Source organism: Protopterus annectens, chromosome 16.part0 (genome assembly GCF_019279795.1).
Source record: "Protopterus annectens isolate FY-2018-M chromosome 16.part0, PAN1.0, whole genome shotgun sequence".
In the NCBI taxonomy this organism is placed as follows: Eukaryota; Metazoa; Chordata; order Ceratodontiformes; family Protopteridae; genus Protopterus; species Protopterus annectens.
The window spans coordinates 601,249,959-601,274,523 of NC_056750.1; the positions used below are offsets into that span (position 1 = coordinate 601,249,959).

The 24,565-nt window shown below is 43.1% G+C and overlaps 1 protein-coding gene across 1 annotated transcript in view; it reads left to right on the plus strand.

The window, feature by feature from the left end:
• Window positions 1-24,565, plus strand: part of LOC122790489 — a gene marked incomplete in the record, with an annotated part of 1,159,925 nt that overhangs the window by 526,419 nt on the left and 608,941 nt on the right. The window contains 1 exon segment of the mRNA XM_044058037.1: window positions 11,972-12,080. Coding sequence (XP_043913972.1) covers window positions 11,972-12,080 — 109 coding nt within the window.

Consider the following 24,565-nt stretch of genomic DNA (forward strand, 5'->3'; position numbering starts at 1 on the left):
ATTTTTTTTGTGTTGTGCCAAGTACATGATGTAACAGTCAGTTTGATTTATTGGTACAAGATCTGTGTCTGTTCTCTTCATAGTTGTCAATTGCATTAAGGGTCATCTGGGTTTAGGGGAAAGTTAATTAATTTAAAGTTTTACATAACTGACTTAACATTACTTGGAATGTGTAACGATTTTTTTGTCAGAATAGTTGCATTATGTGCTGCTGCCAGCATGTTAATATTATTGAAGGACAATGGGGTGGCACAGTTGTTGCCTCATAGCAGGAGGTTACCTTGTTCAGTTCTCTGCTGGGGTGCCTTCTGTGCAGAGTCTGCAAGTCCTCTCTGTTTGTGTGGGTTTTCTCCTAAGTGCTGGAGATTCCTCACACATTAGAAAGGACATGCCGTAGGTGGATTGGACTCTCTCTCTGAGCTGGCCATAGGTGTGAGTGTGTGCGCGAGTGTGTGGTGTAGGAGAGTTGCTGTGACAAGGTTTGCCATCCAGCAGTGTAAACTTTGGGTCTAGAATGACCAGTGTTGAAGTGACACCCCAACCCCATGTGTAAAAATTGGGGAAGTGGGTTGTGGATGGATAAAATGAGAGATGAAATTCTTCTGTGATCAACAGCAGACTATGCGGCTTTTGCATACTAAATGTTCTCAAGTTTTCACGTGCATGGAATGAAGATTGTCCTCAGTCCACTGTACATGACATTTAAGGTAGTTCCATTGGGGAGATTTCGAGGCATTGATGCCTTGTCGGGATTGTGTATCAGATGAACATGTGTGGGTGTAATTAAGATTGCTGGGAGGTTTGTAGCTAGTAGAAAATTGTACAATGGTTTGATAGAGGATCAGTTTTTTATTAAAATCATTGAGGTCGGCTTATAACTAGATTACGAAATGTCTGATTTATTGCAGGGTGAGCATGTTTTCACTTTCCAGTACTGGCACATTAGCATAAGGGGTGTGGTGCACTCCTGATGAGATGTGAACAGAGGTCCAGTCTGCAAGAGATGGCAGTTCCTCAAGTGGATGTGAAAGATCCTACATAATTTATTGAAAATAAAGAAACTATATTTTTGTTCATAGGTTACTAGGCTGTTGTCCCCAAGGCCCTTGTAAGCCTAGCCAAGAGTTTAACTCATGTTTAGACAAATTGGCACCTGATGCGCCTAGCCAAGAGTTTAACTCATGTTTAGACAAATTGGCACCTGATGCCCCTATCCAGCAGGGACATGGGTGGAATCCCAGGGGTATATTTTCTGTTTCCCATCCAGTTAGCCAGGTTGTGCTTTAAAATGGGTAAAGAGGTACTCTGCTTGATATGGAGTGGGGGTCTATTCCATAGATGGAGTCTCTGGGACACATCTGTCCCACCAACTTGACTAGGTGTAGCAATACAATATGCACATATGTAGCAATATGCAATATTGCGCATAGCAATATGCACATATGTAGCAATTCCTTCAAGGTAGGGTCTGTGAACGTCTTGTATGCCAGACAGAAGTCACCTCTGATAAGTCTGTAGGAAACAAAGTAGAGGGATAGGGCTTTTAGCCATGTTTCTGGCACCAATTATTTTGTCTGAATGAGACCCTCTTGGAGGATGTCCACATCACTAGGGGAATTGATGACAGCACCCAGCTTGCAGTCATCTGCAAACTTGGTCCGTCATAGCCCACTGGTTTTGGCCTGCACCTCAGAAAAGTGTATCGTAAATAACAGAGGTCCCCAGATCGAACCCTGGGATATGCTGCCTGATGCAGGTCTACTGCTTGAGGTGGCTTCCCCTATTTTGACTGTGGATTCTATCAGTGAGCCAGTTTGCTACCCAGCTGGTAACATATGGATTGATGCCTAGTTGAGAGAGTTTTTCTGTTATGCCCAAGTGAGGAATAGTGTCAAAGGCTTTGGCCAGGTCAAGGTAGGCAGTGTGCACCTTCTTTTCTTCGTCCATGGTTTTCGTGACATTCTCAAAGAAGTCTATCAAATTTAGCAGACATGACCGCCCCTTGACAAAGCCCAACGGTATGGGATCAAGGGTTTGGAGGTTGCCAGTGTCCTTGTTGATGAGGTCCATGATCCGTTCCATGGCCTTGTAGATCAGGCTAGTTTGCCTGATGGGTCTATAATTTCCTGGATCGGTAGACCCTCTACCTTTTGTATAAAAGGATGACCATGGCAGTCTTCCACTCAGCTGGGATGGAGCCAGTACTCGGGCTTGGGTTGAATAGGGTGCCTAGTGTTGCTGCAGGTTCCTGTCTGAGTTCACATGGGATGCAGCGTGGGATGTTATCTGGTCCATTGGCGGCTGTGTGTTTTTTTTTTTTTGCCCTTTGAGAGCAGTAGTGACCTGTTCCATGGATATAAGGGGAAGGGGGCAGGTACTGGGGATGTCCTGATTCACTGATGGGAGGAACAGATGGGTAAAGTTTTCGGTGAATATCCGCCAGCAATTTTGCTATATCTGCGGCATTTGTATATGTGGTGTCCTTGACCACCAGTTCTGAACAGATCTGGGTACTTCCTTTGAGGTTGCGGACATATGTGATGGTCTCTAGTAGATGTGGCCAATTTGGACTCTTAAGTTTGTGCTTTTACTTGCTTGTTCAGGCTAAGGAGACATTGCTTCCAATTGGGCACCTGCTCCTTCTTGGTCTTGGACAGCAGTTTTTTCCTTTTTGTTGTATAGTTTATTGTAAATGTTGAATATTTTTGATACATGTATGTGTAAATTTACATATGTTTTATATTTTATAATATTTTTCTAACGTTTTCAAACCGCAGCAATCCTCTCAAAATTCAGCTATTATGCATTTTTTTTTCAATTATGTAATCTTAACACTTTATAAGTTATCACTTAACACATAGGTACACAAACAGTAATAGAAAACAAACTGTATTAAACTTGCACACGTTGAGGTTTACTTTACAACAGCTCTGTCCGATATTACATAAATCTCTCAATTCTTCCCTTCTCTTAAATCTCATTCCTCCTGAACATAATTTTGCATATATTGTTCCCACAAATTAATCTTTTCTATGTAGTTTACTTACTTTTTCTAAAGTATTCAGTATTTCTAATACAGTTTTAAATTTTGATTTTAGTTTTCTAATAATTTAGTCTTTGTCAGTCATCAGAATTAAACTTGAGGTCTTAACTATTTCTGATGAATTCCGATCCCATGTCGTGGCTCAAGAGTCCTTTCTTCAGTTATAGCAGTTTGCTTCCCAAATATGTCTAATAGGATATGCTGTAGTGAATTTTTTAGCATCTGCCAATTACACTTACAAAAAACATGTTCACTGTTAACTCTTCAACATTTGCTGTCTGAGGAAAAATTCTTTGGGGTCTGCTTGGGGTATAAAAATAATCTATGCAAACACTTCCAAGCAAGAATCCTAAACTTTCTGAACTTTTTTGCATACCCAGGAGCCATGTACATGTTCTGTCATAATTTAATTGTAACATGCTTTCTGATCTCCTCTGACTTATTGTTGTCATGCCGTATTTGTATGCCCTACTAATGACCCCCTTTTTAACAGCTTTTGTTCCAGAAAAAGTCTTTATGTCAATCCCTGGTAGGGAAGGAGTCTCTGCTCTGCCATCCGAACTTCTTGGCTTCATCCCACTCTGCATCTTTTCCAGTTTTTATTTAATTTCCAGTCCTTTCTTGCTTGTTTTCTGTATCTGTGCTTGCAGTCATCTGTGTTGGCAAAATCTCCTTTGTCCCCCCATGTTGGCTTAAATCTTCATATTGGGCACTGCTAAAGTAACCTTTGCTTTATGTGTTGTATCTTGCTAAGGATAAGCTGCCCGTCTTCCAAAGCTTTGGGGTACCTTCCACGCTCCCATAGTCTTCTTCAGCTGAGCCCCATAAAGGAGGCTGTCGCAGCCATCTGATCCTCTATTCACAGTGTTAGATCAGGGTTTTTCATTGTACAGTAGTAGTAAGACATATTAGACAGGCTAAAGAATAAAATAGGCCCAGAATCGATGTTTAACTTATGCATACATTTTAAAAAAATCAGAAACAAAGAATCCTCCACTGACTGTTAAACTTGCGGAAATCGCAGCTTTCTAAGGGAAGCTTGGAGACTGTTCTTATGTTTCTTTCTCAAGGGAAAGTTGAAACTTCATACAATGTTCTTTGCACATTCACCATGCCAGTCAGGTTGGGGGTTTTCTCGTGATAGTACAGAATTTGATGAGCTAGGCTGAATTGATGGTACCTTAAGTTCAGAAATTCAAGCCGGTACAAGGTTTGTAGGTAAAGGCGGTGATGGGATTGTGATTTGGCATTGGTAGTGAATCTAGCAATTTTGTTGTAACAGATGGAGAGTTTTTAAGGTCAGTTTTGTAAAGATTAGTTAGAATTGGGGGTGCGTAAATTAGAGTAGATATGTGGTGGGTCCTGTCTATTGCAATTCGAGATTAGGTGGTTAGATAACTTTTTTACAGCTATAGAGTGAACCTAGTTTTTTGTGGATCTTGGTGATAGTTATTGGTATGTGCTTAGTGAATTTGAGATTCTGGTCAATGGTAACTCTAGGAGTTTAGCCTCTGTTTGTATCTTTCGGCTTTTCCCGGTTAGGTCTCTGTGACAGGGGTGATTTGGGTTTTGCTGGCAGAGAGTATAGAGAAGGGAAGGTTACCCGTTTTAGTAGAGTGGAATAACGTTAGTTGTGTTTTCTTGGGATTTAGTAGGAGTTGTTAAGCCAGTTCTATATTTCCGGGAAGGCTTTTTGTTGAAGTTGGATGTTAGGTGACTAGCATGAGAGTTGTCAGTGTATCGTACTTTGTCTGCTTTAAGAGGTAGCTGAGTGGAGTTGGTTTAAGATATTTAAAAAGAAGGGGTCCTAGGATTTATCTTTGCAGCACGCCTAATGAGGTTGTGAGTGGGGGGAATAGAGTTATGCCATTTGACAGATTGTTGGCTGTTATCTAAATAGCTTTTAAACCAGAGGAGGGTGGGTTTGTTAAGGTTGAGGTCAGAGAGACCAGACTTAAGTTTATTATGTGAGACTATCGAATGCCTTGGATAAGTCTAGGAAGTTAGCTGTGACAAATTTACCTAGATTCCCGTGGGAGTTTATAGTATGGGTGGATTTGAGTAGGGCAGTAGTGGTGCTGTGGGATGGGTGAAATCTGTTGGGTTGAGGAGAGAAGGTTGTTGGTGAGGAGACAGGAGAAGAATTGGTGATGAATATATCTTTCTAGGATCTTAGAGGGGTGAGAGAATTGCAATTGGTCGATAGTTGGAAAGGTCTAGGGAGGGGCCACCTTTGTGGAAGTGGTATGATATGAGGTTGGAACTGTGTGTGCGGTGATGGATCCTTTTATTAGAAGTGAGATTGGATAGGCTGTAGCTGTGGATGCAATTTGGCAGGAAGGTTATTGGCTGCAGGGATGGTTGGTTTGAGTTTGGGTAGTAGAGGTAGGAACAGACTTAAGTGTGTTATTGGCCCGCGGTGTTTGTGGGGTGTTGGAGGAAGTGATGTCTAAGAGTTTGAGTATTGAGGAGGTGAAATAGTTTGTCCAGGTCTGTACCTGTTCTAGTGGGAGTGGTGGTTCTTCCAGGCTGTAGGATGTTTTGTTGTTGCCCAGAATTTTTGCGGTTTGGTACTGTATTTTTTTGTTCAGTGATACAGTAATTTTGTTTGAGCTTAACCTGCTTTTTTGCTTTGTTCCGGAGCTCGTGAAAGGTTTGTCTAGCTGCAGGTGATATAGTGTGGCACCAGGTTTTCCGGGCTTTATTCCTGGCTCTAAGTATGGCTTTTGTGGTTTTATGGAGCCAAGGAGTTGGGCTGCTACGTATCCTGAACAGCTGCAGAACTTTCCCCTTCATTGTTTTGTTTCTCACATTTTTTGGAGTTGATTTTTTTTCCAGGTGCTCTGTATTTCTTTTTCCTGGCATTCAGGCAGTACACTTAAACACAAGTCTGCTAGCCTTCTGTGTTTTTGTTTTCACGCTGGGAGAGCTAGAGTTAAGCTGTTGCTCACTGTGCAGCCTTTTTGGAAGTTCTCATGTTGACCATATTGAGACAGAATGGAGGAGGCAGGCTAGACTGCAAAAGTTAGCAAATGGGCTGTCTTTTTCAGAAGTATTTCTTTAGACTAAATTGTGTGTAGACAGTTTTTCTGCAGCTGAGTGCCCATCCTCTTGGGGGACTGAGTGACTCTCCCTTAACTGGATAAGGACACATCAGCCACAGATGGTGTGTCTTGCCCCCAGTCCACACTTGCTGTAGGCACTACACTAGTGGGACCAAATGAAAAAGATGAGTGGTCTGAGCATGCTTCTGTATTGTCTTTTTATGTTCTGCTTCCCTCTGGATCATCAGTGTTCTGTCAAGTCAGATGTTTACCTCCCACAAAACCACATTGATCCATATCTGTCAATTTTGGCATTGCCTTTCCCAGTCTTGTATCCACTTGTAGACCTAGACAGTTTTATATTTGTGGTTTAGGATTGAAATGGGCCTGCATGAAGCTGGATCTGATGGGCCTTTACCCTCTCTAGGTATTACAGTCACCACTGTTTTCTTCCATAATGTTGAATTTCTCATTCTCAAAATATTGTTAATAAAACCTTCCGGATCTTTTTTTTTTTCCCTTTCTACCTTCCAAGCTTCCACAAAAATACCATCTATTCCTTTGGACTTGCCTGTGGATTGGTTGTACATCCCCATTTTTTTTTCTCCTCTCTCCTAGCCTGTTTGGCAGTTGAGCCTCGTATAGCTTTTAACCTTGGTATAGTTAATATTTCCTTAAAAATATTCCTTTTGTATCTTTTGTTGTTTTCCATATTTCTCTGCTTTATACAGACTTTCAAAAATATTCAAAATAGTTTTAATACTTTGACTGTATCTCTTGATGTCTTCATAAGGTTGGCGACAACCCTTTCTACTTTTCCTGAGTTGTTGTGCTAAAAGTCTTTGTGCTTTGGAGTTATTTAAAAAAAGAAAAAGAAAAACAGTTGCTTAATGGCAGTCCTCCTAAACTATTTTTATTGTTTAGCTTTCTGCAGTTGCTGCTCTTGTTGTGAGATTCCCCCTAGTTTGCAATACTTTTAACCTTTTATCAGTCCCTTTATTTGCAATACTTTAACATTTGTCAGTCCCTCTAAATAATTGTTACTTAATCAAATCTTTTATTTCACCATGTTTTAAATTCCACTTAATTTTATTCCACTCCCTGATTTATATTTTCAGAAGAAGTTTGCCTTCATATGATTATTGCAAGTTACTGGGCTACTGGCCCTGAAGCCCTTATTAGCCTAGCCAATAAATTAGCCCATGTTCCCACAAGTCGGCACCCGATGCTCCTGTCCAGCAGGGACATGGGTGGAATCCCATGGGTGTATTTTCTGTTTCCCATCCAGTCATCCAGGTCCCTCTTAATGAGGGGTAATGAAGTACTCTGCCCGACGTGGAGAGGGCATCTATTCCACAGATGGAGTCTCGTGGGGGGGGGGTCTCTGGGAGACAAATCTCTCCTGCCAGCAAGTCCTATTGATATTACAGGCCACGTTGATGTTTTGCGTGTGGGTCATAGGAGTGGAGTTTGGCTTGCGGATATGCATCATTTTCATCATTTTCATTAAGGTGGCTCTGTATGCCAGGCATAGATATTCTCTGAGGAGTCTGTATGAGACTAGAGGGACAGGGCTTTTAGCCTATCCATGTAGAGTAGATTTTTGAAGCCCTGGAATCTTCTGTTGAGGAACTTCTGTGCGTCTCCGTCTGCTGCAGGTGCTTCATGAGATGCATGCCGAAAGGGGTATTCTATTCAATGATGGGACTGGTAAGGCAGGAATACAGGGAAGTTATGACTTCTTATTCATGGAAAAAATACCCTTTCTAATGAGGTGAGCCATTTGGAAAGCTCTTCGTACAATGGTGGCAGCATGGTGGTCAAAAGTTAGATTGCTGTCAACTTGGGTGCCCAGGTCCTCCTCAACTGCTTGTGTTCGTAGGAGGTTGTTAATGTGATAATTTGTGGAGACTTCAGTCCCCCAAAAGGGATGATGCATTATTTGGTGTGTGGTTTCTGGCACCAGTTATTTGTCTGGGCGAGACCCTCTTGTGTATCTACTTCTCTAGGGGAGTTGATGACAAGCCATAGACTTCTAGTTTTGGCTCTACCCTTGGAGAATCAGCAGGGGCCCAAAGACCCATGCCTGGGGCATGCCACTTGGTCTACTTTTTCACATGGCTTCACTACTTTTACTGAGTGAGTTCAATCAGTGATCCATTTAGCTATCCATCTGGTCACGTACAGATTTTCACCAAGCTAGGATATTTTTATCTATTATGCCCGAGTGGGTAATAGTGTTGAAGACCTTGGTCAAATCAAGGTAGGCAGTGTGCACCATCTTCCCTTCATTCATGGCTTTGGTGACTGACTCAAAGAACTCTGCCAAATATAACAGGCATGATCTCCTCTTGACAAAAACAAACTGTGGTGATCACGTGTTTGGAGGTGGTCTATGTCCTTGTTAATGTGGTCCATGATGCATTTCATGGTCTTGCAAATCGGGTTAGTTAGGCCGATGGGTCTGATTGCCTGGATCTGTGGGCACTCCACCTTTATGCAGAGGGGTGATTGTGTCCATCCTCCACTCAGCTGGGATAAAACCGGTACTCAGGCATAGGTTGAATAGGGTGCCTAATGGTGCTGAGTGTTCTGCCTGAGTTGATGCAGGGTGTATCGGGTCCAATGGAAGTGTTGTGTGTGTGTTTTTTTTTTTAAGCCTTTTTGAGAGGGTGGTAATGACTTGTTCCCTAGAGATAAAGGTGCTGGGGATATCCTGGATTACTGACGGGGGGCAAGGGGGTGAAGTTTTACAGCAGGTTGGCTATATCCACAGCATTTGTGTACATGGTGTCCATGACCACCAGTTTTGAGCAGAGTTGGGCGTTTCCCCTTAGATTCTGGGCATAATGCGAAGAATGCCTTATGATTGTCTTTAGTAGATGTGACCAATTTGGACTCTGTTAGCTTTGGAGTACTTCACTAATGCCCTTAATTGCCTGTTTAGGACAAGAAGAGATTGCTTCCAATATGGCACCTGTTCCTTCTTGGTCCTGGGCAGCAAATTTTTTTTCCCTTTTGTTGTAGAGTTTTATAGCAGATGTCCACCAGCCAGATCTCCTCTTCCTTGAGGACGAGAATTTTGTCCTGTCAAGTGGTCATATAGTGCTTGGGTGTAGGTTTGGACTTTAGCGCCAGTTCCTGCTGTTGTGGCTGTGAAGCTCTTCAGAGCTTTCTTCAGGAGGTTCAGCAGCATGACCTTTAAATTGTGTTTTTTTTAGAGGAGATTCACATGTTGCTAGTTTTGACCTCAAGACCCTGCCTAAAAAAAGGCACTATGGGGGAGGCAAGAGCCTTTGGGAGTATGAAGCCCAAGGGAGACGGGTGCAGGCCATTTCTGGCGATGCATTGTTGTCAGTCATGTCTTGCAGGCTGACTGGTACTGGATCCCTGTAGATTGACACCAGAAACTAAGCCAATTGTTAGTCCAATTTTTGTTTGTATTGAGGCATCATTCTGGGTGATGGTAGAATGCTGCTTAAGGGTAGTGACATACCTGCCTGGAACACACATTTGGTGAACTCTATCATGTCTGTCTCTGCATATGGTCTAGAGAGGTACGTCTGAAGTCATTCACACACAAACGTGTAATATGACAGAGTCCTAGCAGTACTTGAGGGGCTTGAGTGCATGGCTGATGTGGCAGATTCTGGCACCCGACAAACAACTTAGTGGCTTTCTCCTTATCCAGCCTGGTGAGGGGACAGCTGTGTCTCAAAATGGAGTCTCCTATGATTAATATATTGGGTTTATGGTTAAGCCCTTATGGGTTTGAGACCCAGGCATGTGGCTTGTGTGGTGTGATAGGCTGTGGAGTTTGCATGCGTCTCTCTGAGGTCTCTTTTGCTTGGGTATGTTTTTAAGACCCTCCACATATGTAGGTGTGTTGTGTTGGCGTGGGTGATGTTTGAGGTGTGGTGTTTGTGCCGACAACCTTGTGAGGGAGAGCGCATAGACTCAAGGTTTTTAATGTAATTGCATCTCACACTAATTTTGTTCCTAGGTAGTAAGAATGGGCTGCCTGTGTACATAACAGTTTATGCACTGTTTCAGGATGCCCATATCAACCAGATTGGCAGGAGAAACTGTAGGAAACTGTTCATCCGTATTTCTTAGAATCTGTGAGGGGAATGAGCCCAAGGAGGGGGCAAAGAGGGAAAGATCTGAGATGGCTACTAGCAGCAGGTGTTTGTAGAGAGGCTGTAAAGAACCTTCAGTACCTCCAGGATCAAGCGAGTACTAGTTAGGGAAAATTTGAAGCTGAAATACTTTGCAGTGGGCTAAATCAGCGCAGTGGTGATGCGCAAACACAAATGGAAGTATCTAGAAGCTCAGATTACTACCCAGGCCTGCTACCTCCAGCACTTTCAACCAGTCACTCATGCTGGAGAAGGTCAGGCAGCCCTTTTACTCTCACTAAAAGCGAAGGTAGGTCTTTAACAGCACAAGTGGCTGCTGGGAAACTCTGCAAGCAAAACCGGGCCTGGATGCAGCAGACCTGTACCCAGACTGTGCTACTTGACTAGAACACAGAAAACTCCCAGAAAATGTACAGGTAGAGCACGCCTAAACAGAAAATACAACTGTCAGTATGACAAAAGCAGTTTACAGTTAAGTAATTCAGTAAACTCTGACACTTTATTTCACCCTTAGCATGCTCTGTGTCAAAAAATGATTTCTTTCCTCCAGGAAAGAATGTTCTGAAAATAGCTGGGTACAGCAACTTGAATCTCGTGTCTGTTTCTCAACTTTCCCTGATTTTAGTGGAATAAATTTACTCCTGCCTGGTGCGCAATGAGTAATCATTTCCCACAAATAGTCTCTCCCACTTTTAGTACTGTCCTCCTGCCAGAGTTTTGTCAGAATCGACGACTCCTGCTAGTAGGATTGCATCTTTACTATTAAAGGTTTAGGTTGCTTTCTCATTTGGAGCAAACAGTGTGCTCTCAACAACTACTGTGGAATACAAGTCCAGTTGCTTATTTGTGCTTTCATAAAATGAATACAGTGTACTATAGAAACCCCCCTCCTCTTTTGTGGTAGACTTTCTTTAAGGTTCTCTGAATTTCTTTCTTTGCTGACATCCAGGCACTGCACTTCTAGTCAGTTACTGAAACTTTTTGAAAAATAAGTTTTACTGGCGCTCTCCCATGTTTTTCACACTGGGAGAGCTGAAATTACCCTGTTACTCTGTGCAGCCGTCTTGGAAGTCCGCTTTAGCCACTTGTCTTTACCAGTTTGACAAGGTACTACTGTAACACTGCACAGGCACCTATCTATTTTTTTTTTTTTTTTTTTTTTTTTTTTGCTGTGCCATAACCCTTTCTGTGCAGATTTGTAGCAGTAAATTGGTGGGGTGTTTATGTTTGCATGGGGGAATCGCTCACTGTCATATACAGGTGCCATAGACTTTGTAGCAGCTTTGCTGGTAGTTTTTTTCGTTCTCACTGTGAATGGAATAAAGTACGTTGTTCCACTGCATAAGATACTTGTGTTCCTTAATGGAGGGAGAAAAGACAGTGCTTCTTTCTGTTTTGTCATGCCTTAGCTAGCTGATTGCTCTTTGGTCTGGCTGGGTTGTAGTTATGTTGTGTTTTTCTTAGGCTGGCAGCCAATTGAATTTTCTCCATAGTACGTTTTCATGAGCCTTAAGTTAAAACAAATGTTAGTGGGGGAAAAAGAGGGAATTAAGAATATTAAGCCAATAACTCGATTTTTTTTTTTTTGTAACATTTTTTGGGGGTAGGTGAGGTCCTGTTAAGGTTGGGGAGTATAGAGAAGTTTATTTTGCAGTCAGTTGCCATGCTTATGCACATGCCTTTATGACCATGCGTTATAGTTTGTTATATGATGAACTACTAATGAACTTCTTAACACTTTCTAGGAATTGGAGGCTATCAAGGCACGGGTTCGGGAGATGGAGGAGGAGGCAGTAAAGCTCAAAGAGCTTCAAAATGAAGTAGAAAAACAGATGAACATGAGTCCACCTCCAGGTAGACACCAACTGCATATGCATGCATGCTGATTTATAACTTTTTAACTGGGCTTTCAGGAGCACAATTGCTGTGAATCTAAACTGAAATATATTTCTGTATTGTAGTGTACAGTTGTAAATTACAAGGTTTATGCAGGACTAATGCCTCCAACCATTAGATTCCTTTTCAGATTTGGCAAGTTTCTTTGCACACTTTTTTTTTTTTTTTTTTTTTTTTTGTGGGGAGCATTGTTCTGGTATTTGTGGGGCTGTTCGGATGTTGCATGTCTCATGGAGCAAAATCTCTCAGTATATCACGATTGGGCATACTACAGGAGGAGCCTGCGTATTATGAGAAGTTGTTGCCTCACAGTAAGACGTTGTCCTGTTCGATTCGATTCTCAGCTAGAGCATCTTCTGTGAGACATGCGTGAATGGGCGTACCTTCGTTGAAGGTAGTGCGTCAGGGCTGGCAACTCGGCACATAAAAATCTACTGCCAATCATTAGCGGACTGGAGTTCTGCTGTGGCGACCCCTAACGGGAAAAGCTGAAAGAGACAGCAGTCATTATGGCAAACACCAGTGTACAAAAATTACTGGATACTGGTGGGTGTGGACCAGTAATGCAAAGTGGCTAAAGAAGGCTTGCTTCCCATGATTGGGGGCATGGGAGTGATGTATACAGTCTTGAGGTTGCCTGATGGCATTGCCTTTGTGTGCACAACCGAATACACTTAGCATGTGTGGAAGCTCATCAGCAACATAATCCTATTACTGTGTGTGTAAATGGCAGAGAATTGTTAGAAAATTTTGCAGGAAGACTTTTCTTAAGGTTCTTTCCTTATGTATGTGCAAGTACAGATATAGGTTCATAGGTTCATACTAGGCTATCTGCCCTAGGGCATTTATAAGCCTAGCCAGAGTGTGTTTGGCTTTCGCCACCCATTTTAAATTAATTTTGCTATGCCCTTTTTCGAGGTTAGTATAATGTGCCTCTGTCTAACAGTGACACAGAAGTGATACCCGGGGTAAACCTACGATCTCCCATCCACTCATCAAGATTCCTCTTTAAGAGAGTCAGTGAGGGACTCTGCCTAACCTGGACTGGGATTTTATTCCAGAGTGAAGGGAGCTTCTGGGTTATGAATCTGTCCCTCCAGCATGTCCTATTTATTTATTTCAGTGCTGAGGTTCAAGTCTCTGGAGCGCGTAGCTCGATGGGATTTGGATTTTCTGAGGTGCAGCATGTCCATTAATTCTGGGTTGGACATGGCTTGATACATCAGGCACAGATCACCTCTGAGCAGGCGGTATGCCACTGGGTAGGCTGGAGTTTCTTTAACCAGGCAGCATATGGCATCTGTTTGAGCCCTTTGATCCTCTTGGTGAGGTACTTTTGGGGTCTTTCCAGTTGCTGCAGGTGTCTGGTAAGGTACATCCCAAAAGGGGCATTGTACTCCATTATGGGCCTGATGAGGGATGAGTAAAGAGGTACGATGACCTCCCCTGATCCTAGATGTGAATCCCTTCATGATTAGGTGGGCTATATAAAATGTTTTTCTAACCACTTTGGCCATGTGGTTGTCAAATGAGAGATTGCTATCAACTTGGGTCCCCAGGTCCCTAATTACTACTTCTGTACTTAATGGATTACCACCTATGTGGTAATTTGTGGGCACTTTGTTTTTGCCAAAGGGGATGACTATACACTTTTTGGCGTTTTGCTTGAGGCCATGGCCCCTGCAGCAGTTGTCTGTTTCTATGAGGCCCTTTTGGAGGATGCTTGTGTCAGCTAGAGAGTCTATTATGGCGCCCAGTTTGCAGTCCTCTGCAGACTTGGTCAGCCACAGTCCTTCCGTGTTGGCCTGTACCTCCGAGAAATATATACCGAACAAGAGAGGTCCCAGTACTGAGCCTTGTAACTGGTTTGGAGTCTGACATGGCTCCAGCAATTCTAACCACATATGTTTTGTCCTTGAGCCAGTTTGCAACCCATCTAGTGACATAGGGGTTTATATTTAAGCTGGTGAGCTTATCTATAATGCCCGAGTGGGGGTATTGTATCAAAGGCTTTTGCGAGGTCCATGTAGGCTGTGTGGACCACCTTCCCCTCGTCAATGGCCTTGGTGACTGTTTCAAAGAAATCGACAAGGTTTAAGAGGCAGGGTCTGCCCTTAACAAAGACGAACTGGGTAGGATCCAGTGCTGTAGGTCCCCATTATCTTTATGAGGTCCATGATGATCCTTTCCATAGCTTTGCAGACCAGGCTAGTCAGGCTTATGGGGTGATAGTTTCCAGGATCCGTTGAGGCACCACCTTTGTGGAGAGGGACCACTGTTGCTGTACGCCACTCTTTGGGTACATATCCTGTAGTAAGGCTGAGATTGAACAGTAGTTTTATGTTTGGGTTTGGCTCTTCTTGGAGTTCATGTAGGACGCAGCCCGGGACACTGTCTGGTCCCATTGATGCTGTGTTTTATGCTTTGGAGAGGGTGGCTTTTACCTGAGCATCTGAGATGTCTGGGGGCAGCACTCTGCTGGGATAGATGTTTGCCCGTTTGGTGGGGGTGGGGGGGAGTTTGCGCTGAACCTGTCAGCTAGGATGTTGGCAATGTCTGTGGGTTCGATGTATTTTTTTGTACTTTTGGACTAATTCTGAGCATATCTGGGAATTCCCACCCAGGTTCCTAACATAACTAAAGAAAGCCTTGTGATTATCCTTAGTGTCCTGTGCAATTTTTCTCTCGAAGCTGGCCTTAGATGATTTTATGAGTGCACGTAGTTTTTTGCTAATACTGATCAGAGATACCTTCCCTTTTTGGGATTTTGCTCTGTCATGTCGTAGCTTCCTCCTTCTATTGTATAGTTTGTTTATGGCTGGGGTCCACCAGACAGGACGTCTGCCTTTGGAGGATTGGGTCTTGGTTTTATTTGGGATTGCATGATCCATGCATTCCTGAAGGTGTTCATAGAATGCATTTATAAAGGATTCTGCGGTCTGGGCCGTATTTTCCACAGGCTCGGAAGCTTTGAAGGATTCCACCTCTGTTTTGAGGAGTGTGATGTGACAGACGCCCTTGAACTTTATACTGCTTTTAAAATCTTATTTTGTTGAAAGATATTTATGGATTTGGATTTTTCCGGATGCTGCTTGCCATGTTTTTCTTGCAAATGAAAGAGAACATTATGGAGTTGGATTCTGCCTTTTAATGATGTAGACTGAACTGTACTGTCCTTTTTTGCTGAAAGCTGGTTACTTTTGGTTGTGTGTTGCAGATTATGACTTCCTGGTCAAGTTTACTTAAGACTGCACCCTCATGCTGTGTCATGGAATTAGAAGTGGGCATTCAGTTTCTGTACTCTGGTAGTGCATCATTTTATAGTAGTATCTTCTTCTTTTGGCTTTTCCCGGATAGGGGTCACCACAGCGGATCACCTGTCCGCTCATGATTGGCAGTGTAGTATGTAGATGAATATTTATGCTTTAATGGCAGCAGTAGGCGTTTACTCCCTATAAAGCATTTAGAAGAAGTTGTAGCAAGTTGAATGCTTAATTTTGAAAATGATGGTCTTGGAGAATGCATTGTTGAAACTTGCTAAAAACCCAACGTAAGAAAATGCATGTTGCTAAAAGTGGAGACTTTTTTTTTTTTTTTTTTTTTTTTTAACTCTGCCTTGTTCTGTGACATCTTAGGGGTTGTTCTTATTGCAAAAGTAGTGTACGATATAATACTTGTAATTATGTATGCACCCATTTTGCTAAGATTTGTCTTGCTGGGGTAGGATTCTCTACAGCATTCTCATTGTGTGTTCATGTTTTGTACAACTGTGTATTAACACTTTCTCTGCAGTGAGATGGCAGTTTTGAAAAACATTTTCTGCTTTCCTGATTGTTTGACTTGTGTGTTTTTTCATTTACATCGGTGTTTTTGTATTCTTGAATCCTTGCCAAGGATAGCATGCATACAGCTAGTTTACAAAACCTTGAGCACCTTCTTCTTGTGCCATATGTATCCTGTATGCACAAGACTCGGTCACATATTTTGCACGGATGTGAAGATCCTAAGAAGTTTCTTTCCTCTAGACTGAAGAGCTGTGTGCGCATTCTTTTTTTTTTTTTTTTTTTTCCCTTTTTGACAAAAAGACTGGTGTATCTTCTGATTTAAGAAGGGAAATGTGGCTGTGGTCGATGTCTCTCTTACAGGGCTAAACATTCCAAGTGTCTTTTTTGCCTAGACCCTGAGCGTGCTAAAAAACATGTTTGCCAGTCGCCACTATTCATAGTTGTCTCCGTTATATGAAACTTTTACATTGAAAAAGCTTCTAGTATTGGCTTGTGCTAGGATGTTCTCTTGCTCTGGCATCCTTCATCAGCCAAAATGAACTTTTTTTTTTTGTCCGAGACCATTTTTCTGAGCCCATGTTATCGTTTCTTGGAAAATCGGACTGCTTCAACTCTTGTGGTATTAACATGCCCCAACCAGTAAGACGCTGACCGGTTCGACTCTCAGCTAGAGCATCTTCTGTGTGGAGACCTGCGTGAATGGGCGTACTTTCGTTGAAGGTTGTGCGTTAGGGCTGACAACTCGGCACGTAAAAAGCAACTGCCAATCATTAGCGGACCTGAGTTCCGCTATGCCGACCCCTAGCCAGGAAAAGCTGAAAGACGCAACAACAGCAATATTAACATGCCCCAACTGACCAACCATTTGAGCAAAGGCTAATTCTTTTCTGAGGGGATCTTGGGCAAATCCTCAAGTCTTGTCTGGGAAGACACCCAGGTAGTCTAATAAAATATATTTGGGGTCTTCTCAAACTATATTTCTTTGGAGACCCTTAAGAAAAGGAAACCGAATACCAAACTTAACTTCTCTAGCTACTTCAGGAGTGGCTTAGTTTCTCATGAGTGCTTTTTAAAGCCCTCATGGCTTCCTAGTCGTGAGTCTGAAATTGGCGACACTGTCCTCTTCTCCCTCATGAACTCTCTTGGCAGTAACATTTATAAAATGATGGAACACTAACTAGAAAGTTAAGCAAATGCCGCCACTCTTACCCCCTCCCCCAAAAGATATAACCTTAGGCATATTAGATGTACCTAAAACATCCTGAACATTAGTGTGAACAGAATAGTGATCATTGCTGCAGTAGCCTTGGTTATATCATGCACAAGATAAAGCTTTGTAAGCTGGCTGGCCGTTAAAACGCCAGCTTGTGTGTGCTCGGACTGTAAGAATGGTTTCGGTGCCAACCCCCTTCAGAATTTTCTTGCTGCTGAAGACAACTCCATTAGTTAAGTATTTCCATTGCTGGGCAGATGAGGTTTTGGGGGAGGGCTTTCCACTTTTTACGGCCAAAATAATTTTTCAGTTTATATTAGAAAGCATGTTCGATGTCTTCTCTTTCTGGCTTCAGCTTCTGGGTTATTGGGTTTAACTGTGGTCCGACACAGGCCTAATCCCCCAGACTTTGCCTATCTACCCAGAGGTCATTTTAAACCTAGCAGCTCACTGGGCTCTGCCTCCCCTTGCAGTAATGCCCCGCTCCTCCAGATCCCATTTGCTGGCATTCCTGAAAGCGTATACTTTTGTCTAGTGTATTAGGTGCTTCAGGTCTACCCTTATCCATTAAAAAGATTTTTAAGTATGTTTCCTACTGGCACAAGCTGCCCTTACAAGATGCCCGATAAATGTGTTTATGGTTTGGGGGGGGGGGGCGCTGAACTCTTATTTCCCCGATCATCTGGGAAGGGTTCGGGTTTAAGATGGTGAATGAGAGAGGGGTGAAATTTAGTCCTTAAGGGCCTTTTTCTAGCTGTTTCTTCTGCACCAAATGTGCAAAATGTCACTGCTTTCCAAGGACTCCCATGACATCAGGGGAGGGGGTGATAGAGGTCCTCCTGTCTCCACTCTTGTTCCCTGTCTGTTCGCTGGACTCGAGTCTGACAGCCTCCGCATGCCTTGGCACCAGCATCTATTCATATTCCTTGGAGCTGATCATCCTTTGTGCCACCATTGGCGATCTCTTGGAGCTTCTTTGCCCGGGGGGGGGGGGGCGCAAGTGTCATGGTGGATGTGGAAGGAACGCGACACAGTGAGAGCCTGTTTCTAAGAAAACTGACAAATTACTTGCTCCTCCCATGGACGAGCCTCATTGGAGTAAGGGCCTGGTCACGGATGCAATTGTGGTGGTGGCCACCAAGAAGGGAAATCTCAATCCCCTCAGTGTGGTTAAGTCTTGAACCATCTAGGGAAGCTGTCTTATGCCTCGGCAGCATTTGCACTGAGGGCACTGAACTGCTTATCCTACTTGTCCAGACTTCAGTGAGATCTTGTAGCTGAATTGCCAAGGAATGTTGAGATGCAGCAGTGTCTGAAAATTCCAAAAACAGTCGAGACCCGTCTATCTGCCCTGCTGTCTATTACTACCATTTCCATAAGACTCATTTTGAATGCAGTCCATTGGGCATCCCATGCAACTGGCACCGGCATTGCCATGTGATGCCACACTTGGATACACATGTGCGACTTTGCAAATTTCTGCCAGGCATCCTTTTTATTAATGCCTCTCTTGATGGCTCATTCTTGTTTGGGGCCCAAGACTAAAGATGCTCTTGCTAGAAGTGAACATGAAGGGAAGATTCTGTCCACTGTAGGAGGATGTTTCACTACTCCTGCAGTGAATGTTGTGATGGAATCAGAAGGGGTGCAAACGTCTTTCTCTAAAGTAGCTGCAGCCTTCCCAGGATGCTTTTGAGGGTTCTGTCCATGGCTGGGGGAGGGACCATAATGGATGCTGCCCCTGTGGTAAGGGTTGCCTGCAAAATCCAGGGCGTCTGTGGAGCCTTGTCCAGTGAACCCTTTCAGCGATCTAAAGGGTTGCCTGGTTGAGCTGTTCTGGAGGTAGTCGGGGGTCGCTTGGTTCTTCGCCCAAAAGCTTGGTAGGCTGTCACATTGCATGCGTGGGTGTTTAGTAGTTGTATATGCAGAGGTTATACCATTCCTCTTCTAGAAATTCTAGGGTTCCATCAAAAATCCAGTTCCACCCTGTCAGAGACCGCAGGCAACGTTTGATTTTCAGAAACTGCTGGAAAATTCATTCAGGAGGTCCCACTAGACCAGTGAGGATCTGGGGTGGTGTTAAGGTCTCTCTTGGTACCAAAGTAGAAAAAAAAAGACCTCTGGACTATTTATTTTGGATTTAAGCCAATTGAATCTCCTGGTGATGCTTGACAAGTTCTGTAGGGTCATAGTGTTCATTCTAATTCTGCTGAGGAAGGAGTATTTGATGTACTTGATAGACCTCAAGGGTGCCTGCCAGTATATCAAGATAGAGAGGTGCTGTAGGAGATTTCTGCATTTATGACTGGGGGCTGATCATTAACAGTTCAGAGCCTTTTTTTTTTACAGATGAGCACTGCATTGCAGGATACCTAGAGGTGGATTAAACCATTAAGATCACTTCAAGAAGCTACACCCCATGTGGTCAGACTCAGAATTGCTTATAAAAATGTTTAAAAGCCTGTAAATAGTCCCAGAGTGGTGACAAAATGTTAGAAATGCCAAACCATGATGAAATAAACATGTTTCTTGAATCTGTGGGTGCTGGTCTCCTTTAAGTGCATGGCAGTGGTTGCAGCCTGGCTCTGGTTTGTAGGGTGTTCAGGACTTTCCTTACCCTGATTGGTTCCTCACTGTCTCCATGAGAATGTCTCCATGAGAGTGTCAAGTGTCACGGCCAGAGACACCTTACTCCAACAGTGTGACCAGTTAGTCAATTATTTAAAGTCGAGCCCACAGTTTGTTCAGACATTAGAATTCATAGGTTGACACTTGAATATTGTCAGTCAAGTCGCCAAGCTCCCATTGCCACTTGGCAGCTTCAGTGGTCCCTTTAGCAAGGCACCACATGAGGGCTCTGTAGTGGACTTGTGCGCTCGTCATGCTTGACATATTTAATGGACTTTCCAGCAAGCTTGACAAGTGTCACAATCAGATTTGGTGGTGGTTACAGCCTCCCTTAGTGACCATCGGGAAACAATTTTATTGTTCCTCCTCTTGTGGCCGTAATCACTAAGGATGCCTCCTTTCTTGGGTGGGGGTATATTTTGAAGGTAGTACTGTTCAGGGGTCTTGGTCTTTTGCAATGGCCAACATTGTCCAGGAGATGATGGCAGTCCCATTGCAGGGCTTCCAGGATGTCCTCCCCAGTGGTGTGATTTTCTTACCAGACAATATATACTGTCTTGGTAAGCAACGGTGCCATGTAATTATCCACTTTTGTTGGGAAGCCATGAGCTTGGCAGTGTGCAATCTTGTCCCAACAGTTTCTGGTTGCTGGAGGTGCAGCATTCTGACAGACAGCTTGAGCAAAAAAAATCTTTATTGGTGGTGTCTGAATCTGAGAGCAGCATTTCAGATTTTTTCAGTGCTGAGGCACTCCATGTTGCAGTTAATTTGGTTCCACTACCAACACCAAATGCAGTCTTTGTTTTTTGTGGCTATTACTTCAGCTAAAGTTTCAGAGCTACAAGCTCTGGATTCTTATCTGGAGTTTCACTCCACACCATTCCTTCTTTTCTGCCTAAAGTAGCCTCTGACAGTAATTTGAATAGATCTATTTTTTTTCCCCAAATGCTTTCAGAACAAGGATGAAATACTTGCTGGGTTGCTTGGATATGCATTGACAGGGATTTTACCTGTTAGATATGCATATACAAGAGATTTTACCCGGATAAGACAAAAAAACCTTTAGAAAATCCAGCTAGGTGTTTGCTTCCTTTTTGATATCCAGATTGGGCAGACCTGTGTTGAATGTGATGTTCTCCAAGTGGCTGTCTGATCATATTTCCTTTGTGAGGCAAGACCCTCAGGACAAACTTGCGGGTCACTCTACTACAGCTATGGCTACTTCTATATTTTTCTTTTAAAGAATCTCCTTGGGCAAGGTTTATACAGCAGCTACTTGGGTGGTTATCTTTGCAAGCTGGACATTCAGTCCAGGACTTTCTTTGGCTCAGTGTTGTGGAATCCTTTAGATCCTCACATAGGTTTTTACTTGGCTGGGGATTCTGTCCTACAGGCTAAAGCCAGATGGCCAAGATAACATTGGATGCAAAATGTATGTACTTGCCTTAATGATATTTCCGTATTGTCTATCTCCTGCTTCAACCCCCCCCCCCACCTCCTGCATCTTTTTAGCAAGTCTCCTTGCCCAAGATAATCGAAGGGAAAATGTGTTTTTTATTATCCCCCTTTATGGGAAAAATGTGCATTAGGTTACCGTTTCCTCTTTCTAAAAATCGCTCCGTTTGATGGGTCTGAGGAGCTGGGGATTGTGGGTCTGCTGCTTCAGAAATTCCTATCAAGCAACTTGGTCATGACATCTTCTGTCTGTTACTTAGTACAGGAGTGATTTATTGGGCTTTGCTTAGAATTTACTTAAGCCTCTTGACACTTAAGTTCAGCTGTTTGTCCGGCAAGAGAATTTTTGTAATTTGCTGACGTGATTCATGATTTTGAACCGCAAAATGATTGTGGAGAGAGATGTTTTTTTCCATGCGTTTTTGATTCAGATTCTGAGGAAAGTGTGGCTTCTTAGTCCCTTTGAAAGATTCTGTCTTCTGAAACTTTCCAGAATGAATCGGTAGTTGCAGTGGAAATGTAATCACATGCCACTGTGTCTGAAGTAGTATTTGTTTATTTCAACTGGATTTTCTTGACCATATGCTTATTCCTCTTGTTTCTGTATTGGAGAATGTATTTATTGCAACCTGTAACTTGCGTAATAGCCAGCTTGCAGCTCCCAAGAAAGCATATAGATTGTATAACGTTATTCAGTTTTGTGGGTTTTTAACATTCCCAGATCAGATGCAGTAGTTATTTTCCTGGTGAACCCAGCAGCTGTTTAACACCTGGTTAATACCAGTCCCTCCCTTGTTTGTATGAGCTTGTATTAACTTGAATGTGGAGAATTGGAGAATTTCATGTGTTAGTTTATGCTTGTCTGTCTGAGAACATTATGAGTATGGCATCTCTTTTTCCCCCTCTTGATAGGGGATGTGAATATGTGGCTACCACATGATGTTCTTACTGTTTCACTGTTGCAGTCATTGCATTTTGGTTATCTGCTTGCAGTAGCCCTCAGTCGGCCTGATTAACAAAGTCTTGGGTCCTGCGTTGGTTGCTGTCCCTTTTTTCATGACGTCAAGTCAGGGGTATAAAACATGCAGCCGATGCCATTACATCAGTCTTTCTTGCCGTGCGGTGCCCGAAGCAGAAGCAGTTCGCAAGTGCCGGTTGGCCAACACCTGAAATTTTCAGTTTTGAGTTTCAGAACCGAAAGCAAATACCTCACAAAGATTTTCATTCGCACTGTATTACTTGCCTAGGCCCTGACCACTACGGACCTTGCTGTCGGTTTTGTGCTTTATTTAATTAGCGCACTATCCGTCATTGGTATATTTTGGTTCTCTGTTTAACTATCCAGAAATGTCATTGGTTAGCCATCTGACTACCGGGATTCTGAAAAAATGCAAAGATAAAGACAGAGACAGGCCGCCAAGGTCCAAAGCTGCCGACAACTCTTCTCCTAAGCCAGTCGCCAGTACTCTGTGAGGGGCTTTCGTAGCCCCTGATACCCGCTACTTCTGATTCGCAGGCCTCTACTGAGACCCATTCAGAGTCTGGTATGCCACAACCTGCGGATGTCTCTACCTTGGATGGGTCCAGAGCCGCTGTGCAGGCACTGGCTTCTGAGGGTGTATTCAGGCCTATGGACTTGCATATTAAACCGACGCCTCCTTCTTCATTTAGGCCTAAATTTCGAACCATGCCTAAGAAACCGACACTCGGGCTGCATGTTCAGGCCTCTTTGCCTAAAAAAACAAGAATGGCTGAAGATATTACAACTCTAATCCGGGGTAGCCAACCCCCCCCCCCCTCCCCATCTAAGAGACCTAGGACTGAAGCTGTTTATGAATCTTCTGTACAGGATTCTTATTTTTCTGATTCTTCTTCTGATGATCTGGATGTGCCTTTATCTACTTATGGTGATTCCGGTGCAGAGGACTCTATTCCGTCTGCTTCCCCTCCAGAGGATTTTTCTTTTGGCGAAACCTTACATACTCTAAGGGAGCATTTCCACTGTGAAAGCCAGGATTTTTCTGATTCAAAAAAGAGGCTTAGGGATTTCTTGCTCCTACCTCAGCATAGGCCTTTAGCAGTACCTCCTGTACTAGATATTGTTGATGATGCCTTTTTGGAGTCTAGTTTGGCCTCTGATTCTTTGCCTCCTGCTCCCAGAAATGCTGAATTTGATTCTTTGTTCTAGGCACTGTAGCTATTGACCCGAGAGGTGGACCATGGGAAACAAGGGTTGAATATAGATAGTTGTACTGGCAAGTAATACTGGAAGCATGTCAAAACCCTGGTTTAAATGATATGATTTCTGTTATGCTTGTATTAAAGCTTAGATCTGCTAAGTTATAGATGGGGCTTGAATTGTAAATATATTTTACTTTGAATTTCAAAAGAATATCTATTTGAACAAACAAAAAAATCCAGCAAGAAAGAAGGCGAGAAGACAACTAACATGGAACATTATGGTAGATACATAACTTCTTATTTCAGGCCTTTTAGTGCCTCTCATCGATTTTTGTCCGTGTGATGTTAACAGGAAGATGAGATTTCTTGGAGACACATCCAGCTTGGGCTTCTGTAATTGTCTCCTGGGAACATACTGAACATTGGCCACTTTACCTCCTTGTTTCTCCTGTTGTGGCCCATTCTGTGCTTCTGACATTTTGGATTCAACTAATCCTGAAACATTCCAGTCAGCATCCACTGTTCAGTCTACTTGGACACCCACAGCTTTCCTATCCTCCTTGACCCTGATACGTTAAAATCAGGAAGGGACTGTGAGACATAGCATCGATAACAGGTCACATACCTTCTGTTTTGGAATTCTTAGCTGAACTGTTTTTCAGTAAGGTTCTAGATGTTATGTGATCCTATCTCGCCTACATTCTGTACTGATGGGCTCGGAGCCGATCCCTCGGCTCTGACTCTGCACGCTTATGCTATAGAGCGAGGCCTCTTATTGGCTGAGCTATCTTTATCCCAGGATGCACCACCACTAATCCCCCAGATCTCGTTTGCCGCTTACAAGCTTAGACGTGGTCTCAACTTGGCTGGGCTAAGTACTATTTATTTAGGCTTTTTCCTGTCAGAATTTTGCTGACTTTGAACCCAAAAGCTGTTTTAACAGCTATTGTTGTTAGACGAGTGTGATTGATTAATTTCTGTTGAGAAATTCGTGTTTTTTTTTAGTCAGGGAAGGTTTCCCGTTTTAGTTAGAGGAGCCTTCCCCTGTTGCTTTACTACTAGCGTTTCTTTCCTGGGTCAAGTACCCGTTTAAGTTAGAGGGTCTTGACTCTTTCTCTGTGTTTAACTGTATAGTGCAAGAAAAAAAAAACTTTACTTTTTTTTGCTTGGTTTGCTTAAGT